General features: G+C 29.1%; 1 protein-coding gene across 1 annotated transcript in view; it reads left to right on the forward strand.

Annotated features, from left to right (window-relative positions):
• The window catches only part of Ace (Acetylcholine esterase), a 97913-nt gene extending 73847 nt beyond the window's left edge, over positions 1-24066 (forward strand). Inside the window, exons 5-7 of the mRNA XM_088262558.1 lie at positions 9486-9649; positions 12986-13143; positions 16883-24066. Coding sequence (XP_088118684.1) covers positions 9486-9649; positions 12986-13143; positions 16883-17016 — 456 coding nt within the window. The 3' untranslated portion in view covers positions 17017-24066. The remainder of the gene's footprint in view (positions 1-9485; positions 9650-12985; positions 13144-16882) is intronic.
• Positions 24067-26003: the final 1937 nt, after the last annotated feature.

Here is a 26003-nt window from a genome sequence, read left to right on the forward strand (position 1 = left end):
ATCTTGTTTGCATCCTGTATTAGGTGAAACCTGACTTCTAAGTCAGAATTATTTATTTTCTTATAATTATTTTATTTTTTAAACACAAAACTCACATTTTTCCAAAAATCTCTTCGCGACATAAAAAATAACTTTAAAAATATGTATACATTTTTATAAAAATATATTTAAATATACCTTTATCTATCCGCACTCAATGGTTCATAGGGCACTGCATCATATTGACGCAGTTTTGTCTTGATCATTACTTACATAAAGGCAAGATGATCATTCTTGCGCTTCACGGACAATTAGGGTTATATTATATAAATATTAGAGTGTTAAAATCACTTATATTTAACCTACTAACGGCTTCCCTGCAGGAGTATAGACAACTAGGCAGAGAGAATAGATCGCCACACCAATTTGTCTTTGATTGTCTTTGGTATTCATCCGCCGATTATTCCAATTCTGAATTGACCTGACCACTTTCAAGTTATTGAAAACCCGTTATTAGGCATTAACAAAATGTAATGTTTGATTAAATTTTTTTCAACCCTAAAATTAATTTTAACAAACTAAGTGACAAAAACGCACCATAGTTTAAAATTTAAAATTTCATTTTGCGGTCCAACGTAACACTCTTAAAATGAAACTCTTCAACATTATTTCGTTTATTTTAATGAAATTTCGTCTGCGTTTATTTTCCAGTCTGGTTCAAATGACTTTAATACGGTTGAAATCGCAACTTGAGTTCACTACGAAATATAATACGGAGAGAAAAATAATATTCTCGAATATGTCGCTCACTCCTATCAACAACGTCATATATCAAAAATCGTCAATTTTCAGTTGTGCATGTTTTCGGAATGTCCAGAAAATGTACTACATCCCAGCAAACGCAGCACATTTTAAACTTAATATTTACCCGCTACAGGCCAGAAAGGGTTGTTTTTGCATTTTGAAGAAAAGGTTTTTTTTAATATCCTGAATATTTTTCAAACGGAGAAAAAACCTTCAAGTTTTACCTAAAAAGATCTATTGCATGGTAAAACGTTCAATAAGCGGCTTGATATTAATTTTAAATTACATTTTATAACAAAATTTTTAAACTTTAAAAATGATCTGAAAAATCAAGTTTTTTGAAATATGACGTTATTGAAAGGAGTGAGCGATGTGTTTGTCAATTTTACGGATGAACCGCTTAAACTTTTAGGCATTAAATTTGAATGTTATTAAGACATTTATCAAAATTTTTATACATTCGTATTTTATTATGTTGGGTTTGTCAATTCATCTTATCAAGTTTGATTTGTTAATAATCCGTGTTTCAGCTTCATATTTCAAATTACTTTTTAAATTTCTTAAAAAAAATCTTTACACACATAAAAATTATAATTGTCTTAGTACTAAATGTAATACTTGTGTAAATGCTGAATCCAGTCTCACGTTACAGTGGCTGTGTCTGGTCAAATAGAAAAGAAAGAAAATATAATGCATTTCTTTTAATGTACATAATTTTACAACGCTTGTGAAGCTGAAAACTATGAAGAGAAATATTAATATTGTTTTTTTGACATCTCATCAAAGATGAAAATAAATATGTAAGTCTGGGCATTTACGGGGCTGACGACCGTCATAGGCTGGTTTAAGTGACCACTTTACACACGTGTAACACGTGTCGAAAAATATTATGAAAATTACTCATGTAATTGGAGATAATCCAGTATTTGGGCACACTCAAAAATTTGTAAAGAAATACCAATTTTCAATTGGTCTCTGGTATTGGTAATGTATTTTTCACATATAATTTCCCTTTTCTAACTATCCGACCTGCAGATAAGCCTCTTAAATAGAAGCTTTGGGGGTTATTCCCTAAAAAACTTTCTTAATGCGATCTAACTTCAACTTTTTATGCAATGTCACATCATTTTAAACGATGTAAAGTAAAGTTACGTTAAAGTAAATATTTTTATTAAGGTTCGGAAAGCTTAATGAGCTGCCAAGTGCCAAGTGAATAAGTTACCGAGAAAAAATCCTTCAAATTGTTCGCACGCAAATTTTCTCAAGGTTAACACGCTTTGAAGGTGGCCGGGATAATATTAAACCATCGTTAAGCCTCCCTAATGAGTAAAAAAGTATTTCAAATTGTAGGTTTTAAACCAAAATTGGGGTGAGATGGTGTTAACATTTTTATAATGAGCCTGATTTAAATGGTTATTTGCTCACTTCAGATGCGATTAAAGGTCTTAGCAAACTAGCATTACTTGAATTTTCGATACATAGATTTCAACATCGAAATTTGAAAATAAGAAACGTTTAAAATTTTAATTTGGTTGTTGAATTTTATGCATTGAACAAAGTGATAAATTGAACCGGATTATGACAGGAAAAAAGATTTGCGAATTTGAGTAAAAAATATGATTGTCGAAATGGGAGTATGGTGAAATGAATGAATAATAAATAAAAAAATCAATTAAACCAGCGAATGACAGGAAATCAAATCTGTAAATTTTAAACATGTGATTGTTAAAACAGGCAGTATGGTTAATTTTACATATTCTTAAAATGCTCAATCAAATTATCAAAAAAACAGAAAATAAAATCTGTCGATTTAGGTAACATGGTTTTAAGAACGGGTAGTATGTTGAATTTTAAATATTATAAATGTGCTCAGTCAAACAGCCAATGATTATGGTCTGTAAATTTGAGTTATACAGTAATTAAATGAATGCATTTATAATGGTGAATTTTATGCATGAAGTAAAGTAATCAATTAAACCAGGTAGTGACAAGTAAGTCAAAAAACTAAATTTCAGTGATGTGCTTGTTGATCATAGGCGAATGATGAGTTTTACACATTTAATGAAGTGATCAATTATATTTTTTATTGATTCGGCATTAACTTTGTGAAATGACATGTTGACTATTTTATAATAAAAATTAAACACTTGTGTGTATTATACATACACTTCATGAGTTTTATTTCGTTACACACTACAGTTTTACTTTTCACCTGTATATGAAAATATCTGTGGCATTCGAAACTAGTCATGTGTGATGGAATAAGACTTAAATAAAAATGTTAATTACATAAAAAATGACATAAGCAGGAAATTAGGTGAATGATTGATCGTTGCCGTTTGTTCAACAAGCCAACTGTTTAAATAGGTACTACACACACACACACACACACACACACACACACACACACACACACAACACACACACACACACACACACACACTCACCCCAACCAACATAAGAATAGCATTATCGGAGGAGTTTTTTAATTGGCCATAGTTTGGTTAATTAATGTTGTATAATATATTGTTTTGGCTGTAAAAATCCCAAATAAAATAAAATAAAGTAAAATAAAAATAAAAATGAAATAATCAAGTCATCAATTAAACCAGAAAATTTTAGATAGAGATAAGTAAGTAAGTAAGTTCTGTATTTTATAACATCCTTGTCTCTGATGAGATGTCATTAGGAATAAACGATGTTTTCAAATGCGTAATGCGTAATGCGTAAACATTTGTTGACTATGTTCAGGCGAAGCAAATTATATAGTTGAATAATTTATAACGCAAGTTATCTAACGTAGCGACGCCGACACCGCCGTGGGCTCGGGCTTTAAATTCGGGTTGGTATATGTAATCTCTGCGCCGCAACAGACAATTTGTTATGGGGTGGAATCTCCCTGTCGGATGCGTGAGAAATAATGTTCCACGGCATCTGTCCGAAGGGCTTGGGCGTATTTCTTACCCCCGGCCCCAACGCGTCCACGAATTGTACGAATAAGGTCACACACTATCAGTGTTGTCCATCTGGACTTTTTTCTATTACGATCTGTTCGCTAGGGTGAAAAGCTCTCAGTTTGGTTCTAATGCTAAATGATTACTCGACGATACGAATTAAGCTGAAAATGTATTTTACGTTTAAAAAAATAGAAATATTTTACTTGAGGTATGTTTTTTTTAAATGTTTGATATTTACATGTAACTTACTAAGTAACCATTACATCACTGCCTTGCAGGGATAGGCAGAGAAGATAGAATGAAAAATCACTGACTTTGTGAACATTCCTCTTCTACACTCATGCATCTTCCCACACATACCCACATATCGTAGTCATACAGGAGAAAGTTACCAAGTGCATTTTTTACAAAAATGTGATCATTGACTATTTGATATCTTACTAGCTTAATATTGCCCTGAAAAACATCCCAAAGGATTTTAAACTTAGAAGTATAATATATTGACTTGTTAAAAATGACTAACTGCATTGATGTTTATTTTCTTGCCAAACAAAAGTGACTTGAATGGCCCTTCCTGAACATTTTGCTTTTTGTTAGTTGGTCACTTTCTCCTGTACAACTACGATATCTTAATCACATTCAATCAGTACTCGAAGAAGTAGTAGATTATGCCTAGTTTAAGTCTGTCTTTCTTTGCTCTTTCTTCCATCTTTATTCGCCTTATACATAAATACTAGTACATACGTATGGGTATTTTACTGTTTTTTACTCGCTCATTTGTTCCATTTGCCAAAATCATCTCAACTTATCTTTTACAGTTTTATCGAAAAATATTATCTGTCTTGCATGTTTTTCTTATCTGACCATTCGCACATTGAACATACGTATGTACATCGATTGAGGCACATTCATCTTAGTGATTGCTTTTCAAATATATTCAGTCTTATTTTATCCTTTTTTTGCCAACTTAATTCTTTATTTCCATAAGGTTAGTACAAAGATTTGATCAAATTAAAATCAAGCATAATCGAGAAGATTTTTTTAAATATTTTTTTTCAAATGTAGAAATAAACATTTTTTGTGGCATAAAACGATTTGATAGTCAGTTTGTGCGAATATTTATGCATTTTCAATTTATTTTTTTACCACTGTTTCATAAAATCTAATGTGACACGTGATTCGATGGATTCCGCGTCATTAGATAAGGTGATTGATGATGGTGCGATTTGCTTCAAAAAAGGTGTCAGAATAGATTTTAAGAAAGAGAAGACATTGACCAAGTAAAATAAAAATTAAAAACGATAGAAAAATTACACAAAAATTACTTGAGTTTAGTTTTTCGATTATAAATCGTGTCAGATTACCCACAAAATTCTTTATTTGGCTTTGATTTAGCAGATACGTAATCTCGAATGGTTTTTACACTAAATGAAGTGGCCAGCGCGTAGTTCTGGTATGCGTGACACCCAGGAATAACTTTCAGAGACGTCCACGTAAAATCGGTATTTTTCATTTGAACGTAAAAATCTGGATCGAAGTCTAACGCAAAGTTAATCACGCTGCGTTCGTGTAATCACTTACCTCTCATAAAGCTAAAATAAAGCCAATTCATCAGTAATTGAAAGACTGAAGCAGAAATTTCGTACTTATTTTTTAAATGAAACTTCTTAGGTTGTGATTCGATAATCAATAATCGTACGAGAATTGAGAGTAAAATTTCATTTACGAGTATCAATACTATACGAATACAACGCGATAGAATAAGATAGCGTATCGCATGCGTATGTTGTAGATTTACATGTCAGACGCTATATATAAACAGTTGGGGTATTTGTGTCTTTTACGTTTGTGTCCTGTGATTGTTTCATTATATCCGTTAAGAGTTATTTTGTAAGTATATTTAAACTTCTAAATTGTATCATCAATGACGTTTATTCACAGACATATGTATGTACATCTCATATTTTAGTTATTACCAACGAATTATTACTTTGTTAAATTTATTATGTGAATGTAGTTGAAAACAGAAGTAAAAGAAGACTGAGGAAATAAAAAAATACCACTTAGACAAAAACTTTACAAAATCTATTATTTAAATGCTTGAAAGTGGTCAGGTCAGTCGAAATAAAGGGCGTGTATGAATGAGGAGATGAATAAATGTTGAAGAGGGGTGAATATTGTTTGCAAAGACAGATTGGCGTGTCGTTCTGTACCCCATGGAAAAGGCGTGATGGTTAGTTAATTTTAGTCTTTCTTTTGAAATGTTTATCAGCCTTTCTATCAGCCTTTCTAAATTTCTTTTGTTCCTTCTTTATTTTTTTAAGAAGTTACACTTCTATCATGAGTATGCTGCTGAATGCGCATTTTTAAAAACATTTTTTCTACTTCTGAAGTTTCTACCTAATATTACCTGAACTAACAGAAAACTGCATCGTATGTACACCGTTTTATATTGATCACTTATTGCAAGAAGGAAATGTGATCACCAATAATACCCGAAATTGTATAAATTTGTATAAGACAAGCTACCGCAAAGGCATCTAATTTCATCGATAGTAAAATTATGTTCATTCAAATAAAATCAAATATGTTTTCTTTTCCAAATTTTCAATAGCTTTGATTGACACATTCCAAATTGAAAATAATAATGAAACAGGTTTGTTTGAAATCAAATTTTAAGTGGTTTATTGAAAAAAGGACATCAAAGAAAATTTACACACTATGAAATATTGGTTTTGCCCATTTTGACACGACAAAGAATTTGTGACGCACATAACGCTATATTGAAAAAAGTCGTTTGAAGAAAGAAAATTGAAACTCTTGAGTGCCAACGCAAAGCTTTCAAAGCTTTTTTTAAGGTCATCGATTTGTAAGAAATTTGACACTAATTAACGTAAATATATTCCGACGTTTACATCATTTTATGATCAACGTTTAATATTTTTTCGCATTTATCAAAACTTTTTGTCAGCCACAAAGTTATTTTTTCAAAAAACATATTTTTACGTGTATCTTTTTATTTGTTTACGTATTATATTTTCAAATATCAATAATACGGCGAGCAGCTACGTCAAAATTTTACAAATTCTCCATAATTTAGTCATATAATGTATATATATATTTGTTTATATATATATATATATATATATATATATATATATATATATATATATATATATATATATATATATATATATATATATATATAATATATATATAAATATGTATATATATATATATATATATATATATATATATATATATATATATACTTATATATATATATATATATATATATATATATATATATATATATATATATATATATATATATATATATATATATATATATATATATATACATATATATATATAAATATATATATGTATGTATATATATATATATATATATATATATATATATATATATATATATATATATATATATATATATATATATATATATATATATATATATATATATATATATATATATATATATATATATATATATATATATATATATATATATATATATATATATATATATATATATATATATATATATATATATATATATATATATATATATATATATATATATATATATATATATATATATATATATATATATATATATATATATATGTATGTAAATCAAAAAGATGTTTATATATCATATTAAAGTTGAGATTTGAATACAAGTGTACGATTACAAAATACTTTGAAGTAAACATACAAATATTTTTTCGTATATAATGGAAAACAGGATTCCACAACATTATGGGTGTGTCCAAATCCTTGTTCACAATTCTGAGTTTGACGTCTTGGGAGCTATATTTCCATTTTGATATATCAACATGGATAAAGAAGGATATTGGAATATTGTCTGGGTGGTTACGGTGCCAACGTTCTGTCATAGGCTGGTTTAAGTGATTATACACTTAATAACAACAACATTATACGCGTGTTATATTTACAAGTCCGCCTCCGTAGCGTAATGGTCAGCACGCTCGGCTACCGTTCTGGAGGTCCCGGGTTCGATTCCCAAGGGGGGTAAAATAAATATAAGTGATTTTTTCACTGTAATATTTATTTAATATTACCATGGACTGGTACCTGAAGCGGAAGGATGATCACCTTTACTTCATGTGTAAACGATCAAGATAACACTGCGTTTATATGACACAGTGCCCTATGCACCATTGGAGTGCGGATAAGGGTTTTATTGTTACTATTATTAAAATAAATGTTTATTTAATATAGTTAATACGTCGCCATTCTTAAACCAGCCTATGACAGGTCGTAAGCCCTGAAAATACTTAGTATTTTTATTGATCTATGTTAAGATGTAATTTTTTTTTCTCTCTCTATCAGTTCATACATATCCTGTATTATATGTTATAAAACAAGTACTCCTTTACATTCCAGCCACCATACCATATACGTATGTAGTGCTCGTATGAACGTTCGTAATATATTATGTACTATGATAAGGAAACGGAAGTTAACGGTTTATTGCAGCACAATAAGCTTAACGAACCAACGGTCAACCAATCACAGATCGGAGATATATCTCAAATCACCCTACTCCTTTCTTATTGGTCGATTTATGAGACTCGAAATATCACTTACTCGATTGAACTTTTCGCTTTTTAATTTTTTTTGTAGGAAACACCATTTTTATTATGAGAATTATAAACTGGAACTGTAATAGTGCACACTTGTTTGAATTAACTTGAGAACTACGAATGTTCTCATCAAAAGGTAAAAATACAATTTACAAATTACATTCCACAAAGCACATGCCAAATCAATCAATAAAATAATTGTTATATTTTTCTTTGTTGAAAAAATATTAAAAAAACATCTAAATATAATAATGTTAAATTTAGTTTGTTTAAAATCTCAATCTTAAATTACATTCCACAAAGCACTTGCCAAATCAATCTCAAACCAAAGCATCCATATAAACAAAAATGTTAATTTTCAACATTTTGAGTGTGTCTAAATATTTGTTCATAAATCTGGATTATCTCCAATTAAAGGAGTTATTTTTCATATTTTTTTGTGACATCTCTATATATGAACCAATTTTGAAACGTTGTTTTTGAATCACTAGAGACATCGCAGAGAAAGGCCAGAAAACATCATTTTCATTATTATTTTAGCTTATAATTTGACCAGTTAATTTATTTACAACATTTTGACTATGTCCAAATGCTTGTTCACAAATCTGGATTATCTCCAAGTATCGGAGTTAATTATCATATTATTTTTATCACATATATAGAACTTCCAAGAATTTCAGTAGTGTTGTTATAGTTGTCAATAATGGGTAAAATTGGTGGAATGGTACACGTGGGTTAAGTGATCACTTGAACCAGCCTATACGCCCTTTTTAAAGGACAACAGGAACACACGTAATATCAAATTTTGCTCATGGTGGACAGCGTATTTCTTGACAACTGCTGTCATTTAGTATTTTAAATGTTTTCAATTTAACTGTTTTATGGGTTTTTTTACGTTTTCAATGCTTCGCGTCATACAAGTAAGAAATGTGTTTTTATTCCATTTAATCCAGCGCGTGATCAGGTACAGCTCATGTTATGATATAAAAATGTCTAATATGTAACTCTTTTTCAGTAATGGCATGTTTTGAAGCTGGTCTACGACGACTGAAAATTACGGGAAAAGTATTATATAATATTGTGGATTTTAACCAATAATAACGTAATATTTCAGCGTACCAGCACGTCTCTATGGGGGGAGTGGATGGGAGTCATGCACGGGGATGAAATGGAGTACGTGTTTGGCCATCCCTTGAACATGTCTCTTCAATACAACGCCAAAGAGAGAGACCTCAGCACCAAGATAATGCAAGCCTTCTCCCGATTCGCACTCACTGGGTAACGAAACATTACATATTTTACATTACATAACATTTTTACTATGAACCCCTAAATCAAAACAAATTTCTCAGAATTTTAAGACATACAGAAAAGATTTTCTCTTTTATTTCATCCTAATATCCCGAAAATTTCTCGGGATAATTAATTTGATAACGTTAATTATTTAATTAATTCTTTAAATTAAGAAATATGAAAAACAAAATAATAAGGTCTAAAAATTTCCTGTAAAATTTGGCAAGGAAATTTAATTAGGCTTGTGGAATTCTCAAAAATGGTTTATTTAAAATGTTTTCTTTTTGGCAATGGCTGATTTTTGAAAAAATTAAATAATTGTTGATTTGTTGTATCTTAAACTTCTTGTTTTCTTTCTAACCCTAATCCACACCCAATGGTGCATAGGGTACTGCATCTTTTTGACGTAGTGTTATCATGATCGTCACTTACATGAAGGCAATGTGATCACTCCTGGGCTTCAGAGACCAATCCAGAGTTATATTAAAAAAATATTTGAGTGTATATTTTATATGTATCTTCTTTATTTATCATCTTTACTTAGAAATCCTAAGAATGGTAAATCACTCTATTATAAAAATTAAAAATAAAAACTTATATCGAAATCATATCTTAAATAAAACAAATCGAAGTAAGATATCTCTTAATTGAACAAAAAATAACAAAGAAGGTAAAGAACAATTATTATAAAAATATGAGTAAATTACACAACCAGTATTTGAACCCTGATGCTATAATACCTAGACAGGTGCTTTTTCCACTCAGCTACACAAGTAGGTATATATTGAATTTGAAAATTTATGAAAGTGATAGAGGAGGGAATCTCGTTATTTAAGACAAATTATTATAACAGCATTATCGTTTAAATTAAGAAATTTGTGTTGAAATGGTTTGGTCATGTGGAACGAATGATTGAAGATAGAACAGTATAAACAAATTGTGATCCCTGGATGATATTTCTTCACTAAGAGTTTAAATTCTGTAAAAAAAATATGTCTTTCACTCTACTTACATAATAAAAAAGTGGACTTTACTCCTTAAACAGACAGTCCCATGGCAGCCGTATTTATGTATATTCATAATCCAGGGTCTGATTTTCCAATTTATCATATCACAAAACAAAGAAAACTTCGTTCTCAGCTGGAAAGTTTTTAAAATAATTAGTTAATGGGGTTTCGTCAGATGAAGAATAGCTGGGATAATATTACGAATTTTGCAAGATCCACCTCAATTTATTGACTTAACTTCTTCAATAAAAAAAAGAATAAGTATTCGGTTTCTTGACAGAAGAGCTTTCGCAATTCAAGGCAAACTGAATTGCTTTTGTTTATATTGTTAATTGGTTGCTTTTAAAGTAAGTCAGGTGCGAACACATCGTAGTAAAAGCAGTGGCGGTCGTATTCATCAGGAATGACTCATATCTTATTTTTTACAGAAAACTGAAATGTACATTGACTTTATTTTGAATGCAAGTCAAAAAAGCAGTTACAAATTAGGTTTTCATTGTTCTGAGTCCATACTAGAGTAATGATCATTATTGGCAGTAGTATACTATGCTCAGTTAGTAAATAAAATACATGCATTTCCATTGAATGCAGTCAAAATGCAATTTCTCAGACAAATATGAGGCTAAACGATGTAAGATAGATATTTGGATGGTGAAATAAGGAAATAATGCAAGGCTGAAATATGCATTATCGATAAAATCAAGAAAAGTATGTTGAGATAGTTAAGAGTATTTGAAAATAAAATCAGAAAAACGGCGAGAAAAATTAAGCATGATCAAATATTTCAAATATTGAAAGAGGTCAACTCAAGAGATGGAATAATCTGGTGTATGATGAGAAGATACATGAGATGATGCAGTCTACCATCTTCCTTCTTTTACCAACTCCATGCTTCCTTCCATACATTAGAATTGAAACCAGGTCTCCATTGTATACTGCCAATTTAGCTTTCGATGATATGGTTTATTTCTATTACTAAATTCAGTACACCACTCACTCTATTCCCAGAATTCACTCTCCTGTCTTTATCATTATTAATCTTTCCATTCCTAGAAAATATACTTCCCAAATATACGAAATATTATAGTTACCAAGTAAAAATTTAAAAATTCTTGAATACTTTAATTTTTATTTTACTGTGTCCAATTTTAATCATTTTTAACACCCCAGTAACTTCATAAAGCTCATTTCCTTAATTGTAATTATGATCAACCTTGACGCGTCCTCGTTAATTTCACCCCGCTTATCGCGAGCATTTAAAAATAATATTAACTGCTCCGTTTAATCATTATTCAAACCATTAAACAACCCTTGTAACATGCTATTGGATACCGTTATAAAGTATGACGACCATTGTGCTCTAATTCAAACTTTTACGTACGGAATTCGCTCGCTTACCTCGCAATTAAATATTGCGTGAGATTAGGAAAAGGTAAGCCTTGAATTTTGTAAGATTTGCTTGTGGATTAATGTATTTTAGAAGATTGGCTCATTTCTCATGTAACAAAACATATTAATACACAGTTAAATTAAGGGGGCAGAATCGCATGATTTTTTTCATTATTTTTTTTTTATCAAATTATTACTTACAACTATTTCCTCAAAGAACTCGTACATACACGTTAGGGTGGCTAGTCTAACTTTAACAAGTTTTTATATATTTACGACTATTAATTATTTTTCCATTAATTTTATTGACGTGAAACTTCTTAACGGCGTTTCAATATTCGATAATTGGATGAGAATTAAAAGTCAAATTTCATGGATGCGTAACGTTTAATAGACACATTTCATTACATGAGAAAAAGAAAGATGTAACGTATAGAGAAGAGGAAAAAGAGAGCGATGTTTACACAACGATTTAAAACGATAGAATATTATAGTGCCCACTTTGTAAATGTACAGTTCAGTCGCTATACATAAACAGATGGAGTAGCATGTGTTGTTAAAGTACTATATTTCTTTTTTTAAATTATATTTTTACTTATTTGTTTCCTTTGGAAACAATAATTAGCCGTAAATATAAAATATGGTTTTAATGAAAAAAATGGAGACATAATAAATAAAAATTTCAGATACCAGATTTTGCATGAACTTTGTGGGATAACATGCTGATTTACATATAAAAATAAAATACTTGCCTAAAAGCCCTTTATGTAAACACGACTAGTTTCGAGTATACAGATATTCTCAAAACTACTCGTGTTTACATTAATATACCTACTCAAAAGTATTCTAGTAGCAATATTTTATTTTTATAATTATACTTTACCAGTTACAGTTTTAATTGAGTCAATTATTGTAATTTTTTTAGACGCCCAGTTCCTGAAGAAGAAAATTGGCCCCTCTACAGCAAGGAGAAGCCTAATTACTACATATTCAATGCTGACGGGTCAGGGATCGGAAAAGGACCGAGGGCACAAACTTGCGCGTTCTGGAATCAGTTTTTACCGAGACTCCATAATAATCCAGGTAACAATAAAAAACATCCCTGGAATACATATATTTTTCTTCTTTATTTTCTCACCCCATTAAACTAACATATATTGATTATTTATTAATCAAATAAAAAAACTAACCCAAAAACCTTATTTTAACAAATTATTTATAGTTTTATTTTAAAATTTTGGTAAGATACTGATTTTGTGTAGAAATATGAGATGAAAACATGGAAACTCTTAATTATAATCTCATTCAAGTATTCAAAATAAAGCTGTCAAAACCTAAAAATAAGTTTTCAACAAACAATGAGTTTTTTCTTTCAAAAATCAAACTGCAAAAACATTAAATAGTAGTTTATGTATAAAAATATGCAAAAAATTACAATATGATTCTTGTTATATATATATATATATATATATATATATATATATATATATATATATATATATATATATATATATATATATATATATATATATATATATATATATATATATATATATATATATATATATATATATACACACATTAGTAGTGTGCTGTATAAAAGTGAGTGGAATCATTAGTGAGTTGTAATTGATAATTTGAATAATTTAAATTGAGTAACAGTTAATAATTTTGTAAAAATATAAAAAGAAAAAATATACAATGGAAATATATTTATTGTCTGAGCAACTAAAACAGACAAATATTTCAATTCTTCATGCAAGTACCTAAGTAATTTATAATAATAATCTATGAAATTACGGATTATCAATTGAAAATTGATTTTTTTAATCGTCTATTAGTAATTCCACGAAAAACTAAATTTACGACTTTTTTTAGCTTAACAGTACCTTCGCTGTACCGTGGTTCAGGGATGTGGTCGTATATTGTTTTACAAACATGGCTACACTGTCTTAGCTTAAAGAGATAGAATTTAAGAAGCAATCGGATCTCTAAATCATTTTATTTTATGTAAGGACTAAAGTTTATTTAGAGAAAAAGTAACACAGATGTTATCACCCACAATATGAGTTGAAAAGTGACTTTGATTGTGTGTTTAGTTTATTGGACAGTTGAGACAGTTCTCAGGGTTAATTTGTGTGACACAAATTGTCTTTGAAATTGCTACAAAGTTGGCAAGTTGGTAGTGGACGCGCTGTTTCCGAGTTGGTTAACTGCTTTAGGGAATTGTACTGAAAAGTATACCCGAGACATAATACTTTTACGTTATCGTTTCAGTTTTGGACATTTAAATGTACGAGTACGTCAGAATTTCAAAGTTCAAAGAGGTTGAACCTTGTAATACAAAGGACATAAATATGCCACATGTTCTGAGGGTTCATAACGAATATGAATTTCTCCGCATTTTTAACAAGGCTTTACTAAACATATATCATACATTTCATCGCCAAAACGATGTGTTTTTTTTATTATCCTGTTAGATGGAGACATTAATTTCATGTTACGTCTAAATGTCATCACTGCGTACGCGGAACTCATTTATTTGTTTAATGTTCTCATATTGATGCCATTTAGAGTTCCATTTTAAAGAAAGCTAATTTATAACAGCCAAGTAAATATATGTTAAAAATATATATACTTATTCCTTTGCAACTAATTGTTGCAATTAGTTGAACTATTCAACTGATATTCAAAGTGTTCATCAATAAAAATTAACAGTTAAGATTTTTTTTAAATTATACAAGCAAAAGAAAATTGCTATACATACTTTAAGTAACAAAAGTAATATTACTTATTATAATCAATACACTGACTAATGAAAATATTTGCTTTTTAACAGCTTTTTTGCCTTGTGAGAGTATCCTTTCAAAGGTGTCGAAAAAACGGACGTATTCAAGTAAAATATTGTCAAAGGAGACAGAAATTATAACATGCTATTATTTACTATAATATGCTGCAAACGTTAATATTTCATAGTTGTTTTAAAACCTACACTTTGTGTGATTTGTTTAATAAATATTGAATGAATATAAACCTCTCTTGATCTCTATTTAACTGCATTGATTTGTTTTTTTGTTGTTTTTTTTTATTTTTTATCTTTGTATTTTCTGTGTTTCATTGCAATATTTGTCATTATGATAAATTTCTCTGGCACTTAGCTAAGAAATAAGCAATTTTAAAGTGGCAGGATGAATTGTCCTTGGAGGTGCGGCTTAAGTGCCGTACATGCTTCCACCCTAAACATTCTCAAGTGTAATACATAGTTAAGCTGCACTTTGTGGACTTATGTATACTTCGCCTTAGGCCATCAATTATAGGTAAGGGTTTGTTGGGAAACTTAAACGGTCAAACTTTGAGTCAGAGCTGTTTGTTAGATTGCGACACAGTTAAATTTGTAAGATGATCAGCATATATGATTCACGCTTAAATTATTGTTTAGTCCTTTCAGTTTTTAACAAAAAACGTTTCATTCCATTTTGAGAAAAAGTGGTATCAACAGAGTCAAATTAAAATTTAATATAAATAATGTTATTAGAATTTTTTTTTTACCAAAATGTTAATAATATTAGTATACAATTATTCATCGATGAGTGGTTATATCGCTCACTCCTTTCAAGAACGTCATAAATCAAAAAACTTGATTTTTCAAGAGAAGGTTTTTAAAGTTAAAAAATAAAACACAATGTACTAAAAATAAATATCAATCCACTTATTGAGCTTTTTACTGTACAACAGATCTATTTAGGTAAAACCTGAAGGTTTTTTCTCCATTTGAAAAATATTTAGTATATTTCAAATAATAATTAAACAATACCTTTTCTTCAAAATGCAAAAACAAATTTTTTTGCCCTGTACGGGTAATTATAAAGATAAAAATATGCCTCTTTTGCTGGGATATAGTACATTTTCTGGGCATTCCGAAAACATGCACAACTGAAAATTGACAATTTTTTATTTATGACGTTCTTGAAAGGAGTGAGCGATATACTAATATTATTAACATTTTTGTAAAAAAATATATGTAAAAATGACTAACCGCAAAGTAAATATTTTTAATATTAATAATATTTAGAATAATGTTATTAGATTAATTCAATTTGGGAAATATTACTCCAACTCTAAATATGTATGTATTTTTACAAAAAAATAAATAATAAACAATACACTTTATTTTTTGTACATTCCAAGCATTGTTATGTTTGTATGTAGTATGGTAATATTACGCACTCCTTATCATTCATCTCTCACATTGTATAATACCACTAAAAACACTACTTCAAGAAAACCGGTTTCAAAATAATCATTTCATCATCAGGTCAACTGTAAACTGCATTTTGATGAAATGTTTATTCTGGAACAAGGAGTTATGAATGTTAGGTTTTAAATGGTATTATACAAAGTGTACTGCGAATGATAAAAAAATACACTTCACTTTGTGAAATTTGATTATATAGTATTTTAGTATAACAATAATGATGAAAAATTAAATTATATCGCCTCCTTTGATAGGGGGCATATCTGTTTAAAACATCGTAGGCTTAGACGTAAAACTCAATAATTTGTTTCCATGATTTTTCCGTTTTTTTAATAAAATTGTTTTACAATTTAAAAAACAAATAATACTGTAGTATATTGTAAAATTTTACATCATAAAATTACTACAAATGTTCGTATGTTTGTCAGTAACAATATCTCGTTTGCATCAGTACACTAACTATAACATACATGAAAATAAACTGAGTTTTATCTTTAAACCGGCGATTTGTTTGAGTTTTCAGTAGACAACTTTAAATAGATAATTGTTTTGAAAACAATGTTTCAGACACACCCGCCCAGCCGTGTGAGGGTGCAGTCACCCACCCCCTGAGCAGTTCCTCAGCGCCGGTCGCCCTGTTGCACACTGTCACAGCGGCCACCCTGCTGTTGATTCTATCCGCCGCTCTGTGCGCGCTATAAGTCATACATATCAGACCCATTGGATCAAACGTGATTTTAGGAAAACGTAGTAGAAACACGCTATAGGCAGACAGAAAACACACACCTAATAGGAGTAGAATGCAGGCCTAAAAGTTGTTTCTCGAAGGTATAGTAGATACGAATTTCGCAATGTTTCTCACATTGTAGAGGATACGATATGCACAGCACTATAGCGAATTGGCGTAAGTAAGTGGCGTTTTAGTAAATAAGTCGTAGATATTCAAATAAATAATTATACACGTGTATTATTTACATATTACCGCACCTCGTTAATTCAAATATATGACTATTACTTTTTTTAAACGCAGTAGATTTAAATGTGCTTATACGTTTTAACGTACAAAAATTTAATTATATTCTTTATAGTTTTTTTTTCGTTGGAAATTCATCGGGTTAATTTTCAATAGAACACAAAATTTGTAATCTTTGAATAATCAGGTTTCAATTTCGATGTTTAAATGTTGTAAACTAGGTATAAATATATAATAAATGAATGTAACTTTTATTGGATATTATGAAGGTGTTAAGTGTCGCTTTGTGTGCATTCGTGTGCATCAATTTGTCAATCATTGTGATCTTTGCTAGTTTTAATACTTGTGATTAGATAATCCAACTACCCGGTAGTGTGAGGGTCATATATGTAATTAATGTAAACTTTAAATAGTGTATTAATCGCGTACTCTGTTCGTGAATTTATAATTTGTTAATCACACAAACTACGTTGGTATAATTTATTTCCGGAGAATGTACAATGAAAATGTATATCGACTGCTAGAGAGGTAAAATACTTCGATCAATACGAGATGATCAAATGTTGAAAATAAATGGGCATACTCGTATATGACTGAAACTTAAATACACATTATGAGTATATTCCGAAAAGTTTGAAACATCGCAAGTTTTAAATTGATGTATTCCCACGTTTTTTTAGAACATCACGTTATAACTCAAAATAAAAGTAAAACGTCGAGTTTTATTTGGGCTCATATGCTTTATATTAACACTCTACTGCAAAAGGTAAAGGATTTTATATTCGGGGAAAAAATCATAATAAGAATCCTTAACCAATGTCCAAGACGATGAAATGGGACTAGCCACACGATACTAGGACTCTGATGCCATACGAATGTGGACATTTCAACCTCACAGTTCAGAAAACACTAACTTTATTTCTATTCGATGGAAATATTGATATAAGCTTTCTGACAATACTAAAATCAGTTTAAAAATAACAGATTTGTTAGAAATAAAAGTAAGAGTTTTCTAGATTGCGCAGGTTAATTGTAAATCCAGCCCAGATAAAAATTCCTCATGTGTATTTTATACGTGATGTAACGATGAATCTTTAACCATAGATTCCTTATGATTTGCCTATTTGACGGCTTAATTTTAACATTCATAATATACATTTTTTTAATAATACATATCAATAAATACATATGATACATATCAATACATATCAATAAAACGTAAGGTGAATGCTTCGGGTATTCGTACAATTCAAACTCTTACAAAAATTGTAGAAATACCTACTATCGCTTTTACACAAATATTTTGTATTAATATTAACACACATTTACATGTTGTCTTAAAATTTAAGCAAATTATATACTAGGAATATTTAATAACTTAGTTAATTGAAACCTATCTTATGACGACACTTATTAATAAATTTAATATTAACACTTTTTGTGTACAATTAACTAAATGTATTCATGCGTTTGGTTTTGCTTATACAATGTTTGTGTACTTCGAACATTTACGTGGCTGGTCCACTGGTGTAAAGAAAATGTCAAGTCTTTGGAAAATCTTTAAATAAATTATCTTAGCCAGTAAATTACTTCGAGCTTAGGTCTAAATTGCTTTATCGTCTTGGAAAAATACAAATATTTTTTATCAACTTATTATATATATATACAATGTCTTCTTTGAAATTTAACGTGAACAACCAATTACTACATGCTATTTAATTTGTTGAACGATTTTTTTAAATTCTCATTATGTTTTCATATTAATCTAAAATTAAACATAACACGATTTCTTCCGTAAAATTAATATCCTTATTTATAATTTCAATAAATTTAATTAATTATAAATATTCTTTTGTAAACTTTAAACTTTTTTCTGAGATGCTATGAATGTAGACAATACTACACTAGTGTAAATTTAATGCTTATCAAAATTAGTTAATTCTTCTAAAAAACGTCATTTCTTCGGAAAATAAGTCGTACAAGCATAGTCTTACTAGTATTACATTAAGATCATTTGAAAAACGGATTCGATAAGACAAAATAACTGTGGTAAAAAAATGGTAAAATTCGAAAAAGAAAATTAGTGAATAAAATTATTCGGAAAAGTAAGAATTGTGAAGAGGTTATAATTAATTAAGAGATGGATACATATTAAACATAGATTAAAAGCAAAATGGTGTCAGCTTTATGAAATTAAATAAATTTATTTTGGCTTTTGCTTATTAAAGCGCTTTCATTTTTTAATTTTGAGTTCGACAGAATTTATATATTGTTCTTATATATGTACATATACGAGTACATTGTTCTTCACAAAGTCGACGAATCAAAACTTTTAGCATTTTTATTGTAAAATGAAACCGTTATCTTGACATTCATTTTATTTTAAATAAATTTATTTTGCAAATGTGGAAATACACATTTTTGTATTTAATATATTTTTTTGGTCGTTAGATATTTTACATAGACCGTTTTCATAATATTTTTTAAGTCACATGAATTACCAACATTTCATTTTCAAATAAAGACTTTTTATATAAACCCCGAACAGTTATATATGTCTTATATATTTTGATGCCGTATTTTATTGACGTGTTACTTTACTGTCCGCCTCCGTAGTGAAATGGTCAGCACGCTCGGCTACCGTTCTGGAGGTCCCAGGTTCGATTCCCAGTGGGGGATAAAATAAATGTAGGTGATTTTTCACTCAAATATTTATTAAATATTACCCTGAACTGGTACCTGAAGTGGAGGACTGACCACCTTTCCTTCATGTGTTAACGATCAAGATAACACCGCATTTATATGATGCAGTGCCCTATGCACCATTGAAGTCCGGGTAGGGGTTATAAAAATTGACATATGTATTACCACTTTAGAGAGGACAAATTTTTTATATACCTTTCAGAGCCTTGCGCTCTGGGGCTTCGCACTAAAAGCTGGGATTGTTATCTGTCAAAAAGGAAATGTTCCGATAGTGACATTACAAACGAGATATTTACAATGGTATTTTCGTCCAATTATTTGTTGGCCCCACTAAAGTTCTTGCCCAGTCCGAAGTTTGTCTAGCGACGGCCCTGATCATTTTTAATACAATCGTCTTGGATAATTTTTTGCTTGATTTTTGCATAATACAAATAATTTATTAAAATATCTAGAAATATATTAAATACATCCGCGCACTGTATGGAGTATAGAATAATAATTAGGATTTGTATTAGATACTAGAGCTTTTATACGCACCAAAAAAAGTAACAAATAAAATAACTATAGTTACAATTTAATATTACTTATTGTTATTTCATCAAATTTATATAGAACAAACAGCCTTGATTTTTTTTTTACTTTTTTAGGATTTTTCTATAACTAGAAACTAAGGTTAGGTGGTCATGTAAATTAAATTTAAGAAGATTTTCGAAGAAAATAATCGTTTTGCTTTTTTGTTGTAATTGGTAGATAGTAAATTATTATTGTACCGCGAACTAATAAAATTTATTTACAAATGGAGTGATAGAGACATCTATGATTTTAACTCATAAACTACTGAATTTGAGCGTGTTATTTTTACTTTAAGAACATGTCAATAGATGGCATTAGCATAGAGTAAAAAATATTTTTATCAGTAAATGCAATAGTAATATTTCAAAACATAATTTTTTTTTAACATTATATTGGATATGGAATCAAATACATTAGTTAACCCTATGCTAGTCGCACATCGAGTTACAATTATGTGCGTCATTGACATGTCTCGTGAAAGTTTCACACTTCATTGCTTGGTGTAAATTTCAGTTTTTGGTAACAAATTCTTATTTACTATCTATTTCTGGAAAATCTATTTTTTTATGGTACAAGATTATATATATTATTTGTTTTTTTACCACTACATAGTCCAAATAGAATTAATTTTGAGTATTATTATTTTTTACAAAAAAGTTTTCAACTATTCTACAAATACGTACAGTTGTAATTATTGTGATTACATACAAAAAAATATACTTCAGAATTGGATTGAAACAATGTCTAGTTTTCGTTGTGAAATCTGGATTTTTTTAGTACTACGAATATAAAAGTAAAGATTAATTGGTACTCATATAAAAAAAAAATTGTGAAAAATACCACCAGTTAGTGAACTATTGTATTGGTGTTGTGTCTGTGTACGTTTTTTATTGAAAAAAAAGTAATGAATTTATTATTTTATAAATACAGAAGATATTTGATTATGCCTAAAGCCTTCGTAAAATCCTTAAAACGTAGCTTGTGAAATAATCAAGAAAAATCGTTCGTTACGGGAATTCAAACGGGAATTTCATTATTTACTTTGAAAATTTTATAAATTATTCTCAGATTCAAAACATGTTTTACAATTCATTGCATTTGCATTGAAATAAGTATTCAATAAATGACTGTGCCACATATTTTTTTTATCATAGAATAAAAACTTTTATGGTTTCGTTACAACTGAAAAGCTTATTTTTTAGCAAAAAGTCGTAGATACTGTATATTAAAATACTTTGACGCACGAAGCACGTGATCTAATAACAAGCTTTTTTTGATGTTTTAAAATAACGTTTTATTTTTTGATGTGGATATTTTACGTAAAAAATACTCAAAATTTTAGGTGTCGTGCAAATAATATAGGAATTTTGATAAATTATTAATAAATTAGATATCCTTAAATGTGATTAGGCCTGGCCTAGACTGTGTTTATCTTCTAAAAGCTTGTGGTTAGGATAAAGCTCAAGCTTGCATATAATGGACGTTCTATATCGCTTTCATAATAAGACGCACTATAAAAATATAATCCACTGCTAAACAATGTATAAGAAAAAATAAAATACAAAAAAATGCCCAAAAATGTGCTCACCTTAATTGCAATCTATGTAGTATACAGTGGAACCTCTCATAACGAGCACCTCTCATAACGAGTAATTGACATCACGAGCAAAAATATATACAAAACTTGCTCTCTTAGCGTGCCACCTTTCGCATTACGAGTAACAGAGAAAGGGCAAGTCCCTTTTTTACGACATTCACTTATGAGCCGGGACTTCCGCGCCAGTCAAAAAGGAAAATGTTTCGTTAAACGAGTGTTTCGCTTAACGAGTAAGATTCTGAAACTAATTATGATCGTTATGAGAGGTTCCACTGTATATGTACTCATTTAGTTGCAACATTTTAATCGTATTTAAAGTGCATTTTGGAGTATAAAACATGGATGAAAACTTGTAACAAGTCTGTTGTTTCTGCATTGTAAGTTGAATATGGTACATTGTTGTTTCTGTAAAACGAATATACCTACAAATGTTATGTGTAAACTTATGTACTTGCACTCGTAGGTGCCGAGGAACACACATGTAGAAATTGTTTGTTGAAGGAGCGTTCTTGTGAATCTTCGTTAGAGGTACTTGCCAACATACTATGTGTGCTTTTAAAATTTGCATAGTCGGAATTTCCCAAACAAACGCGCCTCGTTTTCGAAAATAAATGTAAAAAGGCACTTGAAGGTTTTGATTAAAAACTTGCGAGTGTTTTTGCCTAGAATTTTCACTCATGAGTTACATGAAATTATAGTAACTTTAAACATAAAGAGTAAATCCACTCACGAGTAGGCATAGGCTATGAAACATAAAAAATTGAAGCCTGAGTAGGGTTATGATAAGCGATGTTGCATAAGCCGTAGCTAGATTTCAGAGTCACTTGGACGTTAGGTAATTTAAAAAAAATGATTAAAAACTAAAGGTACCTATCTTACCTACCTTTTTTATTTTTCGAAAATAGAGAACTTTGTAAAGATTTCGAGTAAAAAAGTAAACATACTTGTGATTTTCATAAAATGAACACAATTTATTTTAAAATGTAAACGAAAGTACCTACTTAGAGATTTTGAACAACAATAACAAAAACGTACTTGATTAATAAAAAAGGCACATTGTTTTCGTAAATGAAAGTACATGTTCACTTAAAAAGGCACCAAATGCATGTTCGCAAGTACATCAATGGAGGAATCACTTTTCAAATAATAATTAATCTTGAAGTAAAACATATTGTATTTGCAAAATTTGCAATAAAAATACATGTCAGTAGTTGATTGCAACACACTTTCTAAGTTCACATTTCAATATTAAAAGATAGTGCCAAAATAGGTTGGTCGTGACCACATAAACATTGCTATTTTAGCTATCCAAAAACCAAACTCATAATTCACAATTTTGAAGCTTGTAATGGCATCAAATATATATATATATATATAATGTGGAAAATAAGTAGTTAAAATAACACCGGCCAACTAGTCTTATCTATTAGATGTATTAAAAAAATGTATGTGTTAATTGATTAGTTATACAAAATATATAAACCACACTTCACTATTGTCTGAAAACACCCAATAGATAATACTAATTAAAATATATTTAAAAAATATAACAATTCACAAAGGCACTAAAAATAATACACGTACATATGTTTTGAAATATCCAATAATTTTCTCTAACACAAATATATACAAAATAATGTATGGTTATAAATGCCATCCGGAAAAAATACTGTGAAAATTATACTTACATATCCATAAAACATACATGTTCTCAGTTTCTTATGCAAAATCTAATATTAAATGACTACTTGTAGTATTCCTATAATGATAACACTTCTTATGAAATGAAACATATCAATATTTAAATATAAAATTCACCTTACTGTTCAAACAAACATAATATGGTAGCATTAGAATATACAAAACCTTGTATAACTATGGAAATAAAATATATTTTAACGTTGACTTACTGCTGTTTTAATAATTATATCTTTACTTAGTTCCCTATAAAAAACCCTTTAGTTATATTTAATATATATGTATATACAAAATCTTAAGAAATGAAAAATACTCGTATTTCACATTTTGAATCTGTCCAAAGCGTTCAAAGTTCACAAAAAAAAGGTTTCTCAACTTAGGAGTTATTTATATTGACATCTCAACACAGATGAAGAAGGAACGTTAAATTATTTGAGAAGAATCTTACAAACATTTCTTAAGGGTTTGTTGAATAAAAAAGCTTACTCAATTTCACCATATTTGCTGCCGAAACTCATATATGAAGAAAAAAACATGTCAACTATAGGATAATACAAAACAAGTTTCAAATAGTGTGGTTGTCAAACATTAGTAGAATAGTGAATGTCACACCTGTAAGTGATTACTGAAACCAGCCTACGATAGGTCGTTTGCCCTGTAAATACCAAGACTTTACTTTGACATTTATGTTGAGAAGTCAATATTTAAAAAAAAACTTCTTGGTGTTCTCTTGGAGAGTGTAGTAGTCAACTCGTTTCGCTACCGTGTTGGAGGTCCTAAGTTCAATTCCCAGAAACGTCAAAATGATATATAAGTATATTTAAATATGTATATATGTATATATATATATATATATATATATATATATATATATATATATATATATATATATATATATATATATATATATATATATATATATATATATATATATATATATATATATATATATATTTATGTATATATATGTTTATATTACATAATGTAAGAACACAAACGTTACGCAATCATCACCGCACCTATAAAGGCAGTGTCCAGACTCGTGTAAGTACAAAAAAAGACTGTTGATCAGTTTAACAATTGATTATTTACGAGTTAGTGTTAGAACTGTGCAAATATTTATATAATAAAAATCGCGCTTCGTCCCACGTTAAAGGACTTGACCCAAACATTGCAAATACTCTTGATTCTTCTTCAATATTTGTACGGGCTAAGTAAATAAAAAAAAGAATAAACGGAATGCAAACTGTAGTCTCGCCAACAAATAGATGCTAAAGGAAGGAGCGTGAAAACGATTATTTTATTTTAATATTTTCTCTGGTAATTTCCAACAGTTCAAGGAAAAATCATAATTGTGTGAATTTATTTTGAGAAATTTTATATCAAAAAAGGAAAACGGTTTTTTTAGAAGATCCATTTAATTGTGTTGTGGTCAGAATTACAGGATCTAGGTGGAGACAACGGATGCTGTCCTGTGTCTGCAATTCTACAGCTTCGTCGGATCAGTTTTATCAGTTTATATCTTTGCAGTTTCATTAAATTGTGTAGTATTTAACTTGCACAATTTAATGAAACCACCTTTTTTGTATTTTTATTGCATAATTAACAGCTTACGACCCTTGTACATAATTTGCAAGGGAAAATAAGCAATCACTACACTACGAAGGCGGACTCTAATTTTATTTTTAAAATATGTAAAAATTGCTATTAATTGAATAAAATAATGCTCAATAATTTCATAATCTTTATCATGCTTAAACTCTCCTCTTATAACATACCTATTGCTGACAACGTAATATTGGGAATAATACATACATACTAATTGAAATAATCTTTGACGGGTCACGTTTGAAATTTTACACCTTAATAGACTGAGTACACACGACATACGAGTGGGTAGGTCATTTAAAGATCAAAAGAAGTTAATACTTTAGTGCACTTACTATTTTAATTAAAAAAAATATGTATAAAAAAGTTTTTAGTATTGATTTTTCGATTTAATTTTTTTTTATCATAGAATTAAGCTGACTTCTTTAAATTTCTTTCAATTTTGTTAAAATACGGATGTTTTAATTTTAAGATAATTTTAAATGATCTACACGGTTTTAAACATACGGCGCTATATAAGCGTTACGATGGCGATT

Source organism: Brachycentrus maculatus, unplaced genomic scaffold (assembly GCF_059751285.1).
Source record: "Brachycentrus maculatus isolate JH-2025_06_01 unplaced genomic scaffold, ASM5975128v1 h1tg000183l, whole genome shotgun sequence".
NCBI classification, from domain to species: Eukaryota; Metazoa; Arthropoda; class Insecta; order Trichoptera; family Brachycentridae; genus Brachycentrus; species Brachycentrus maculatus.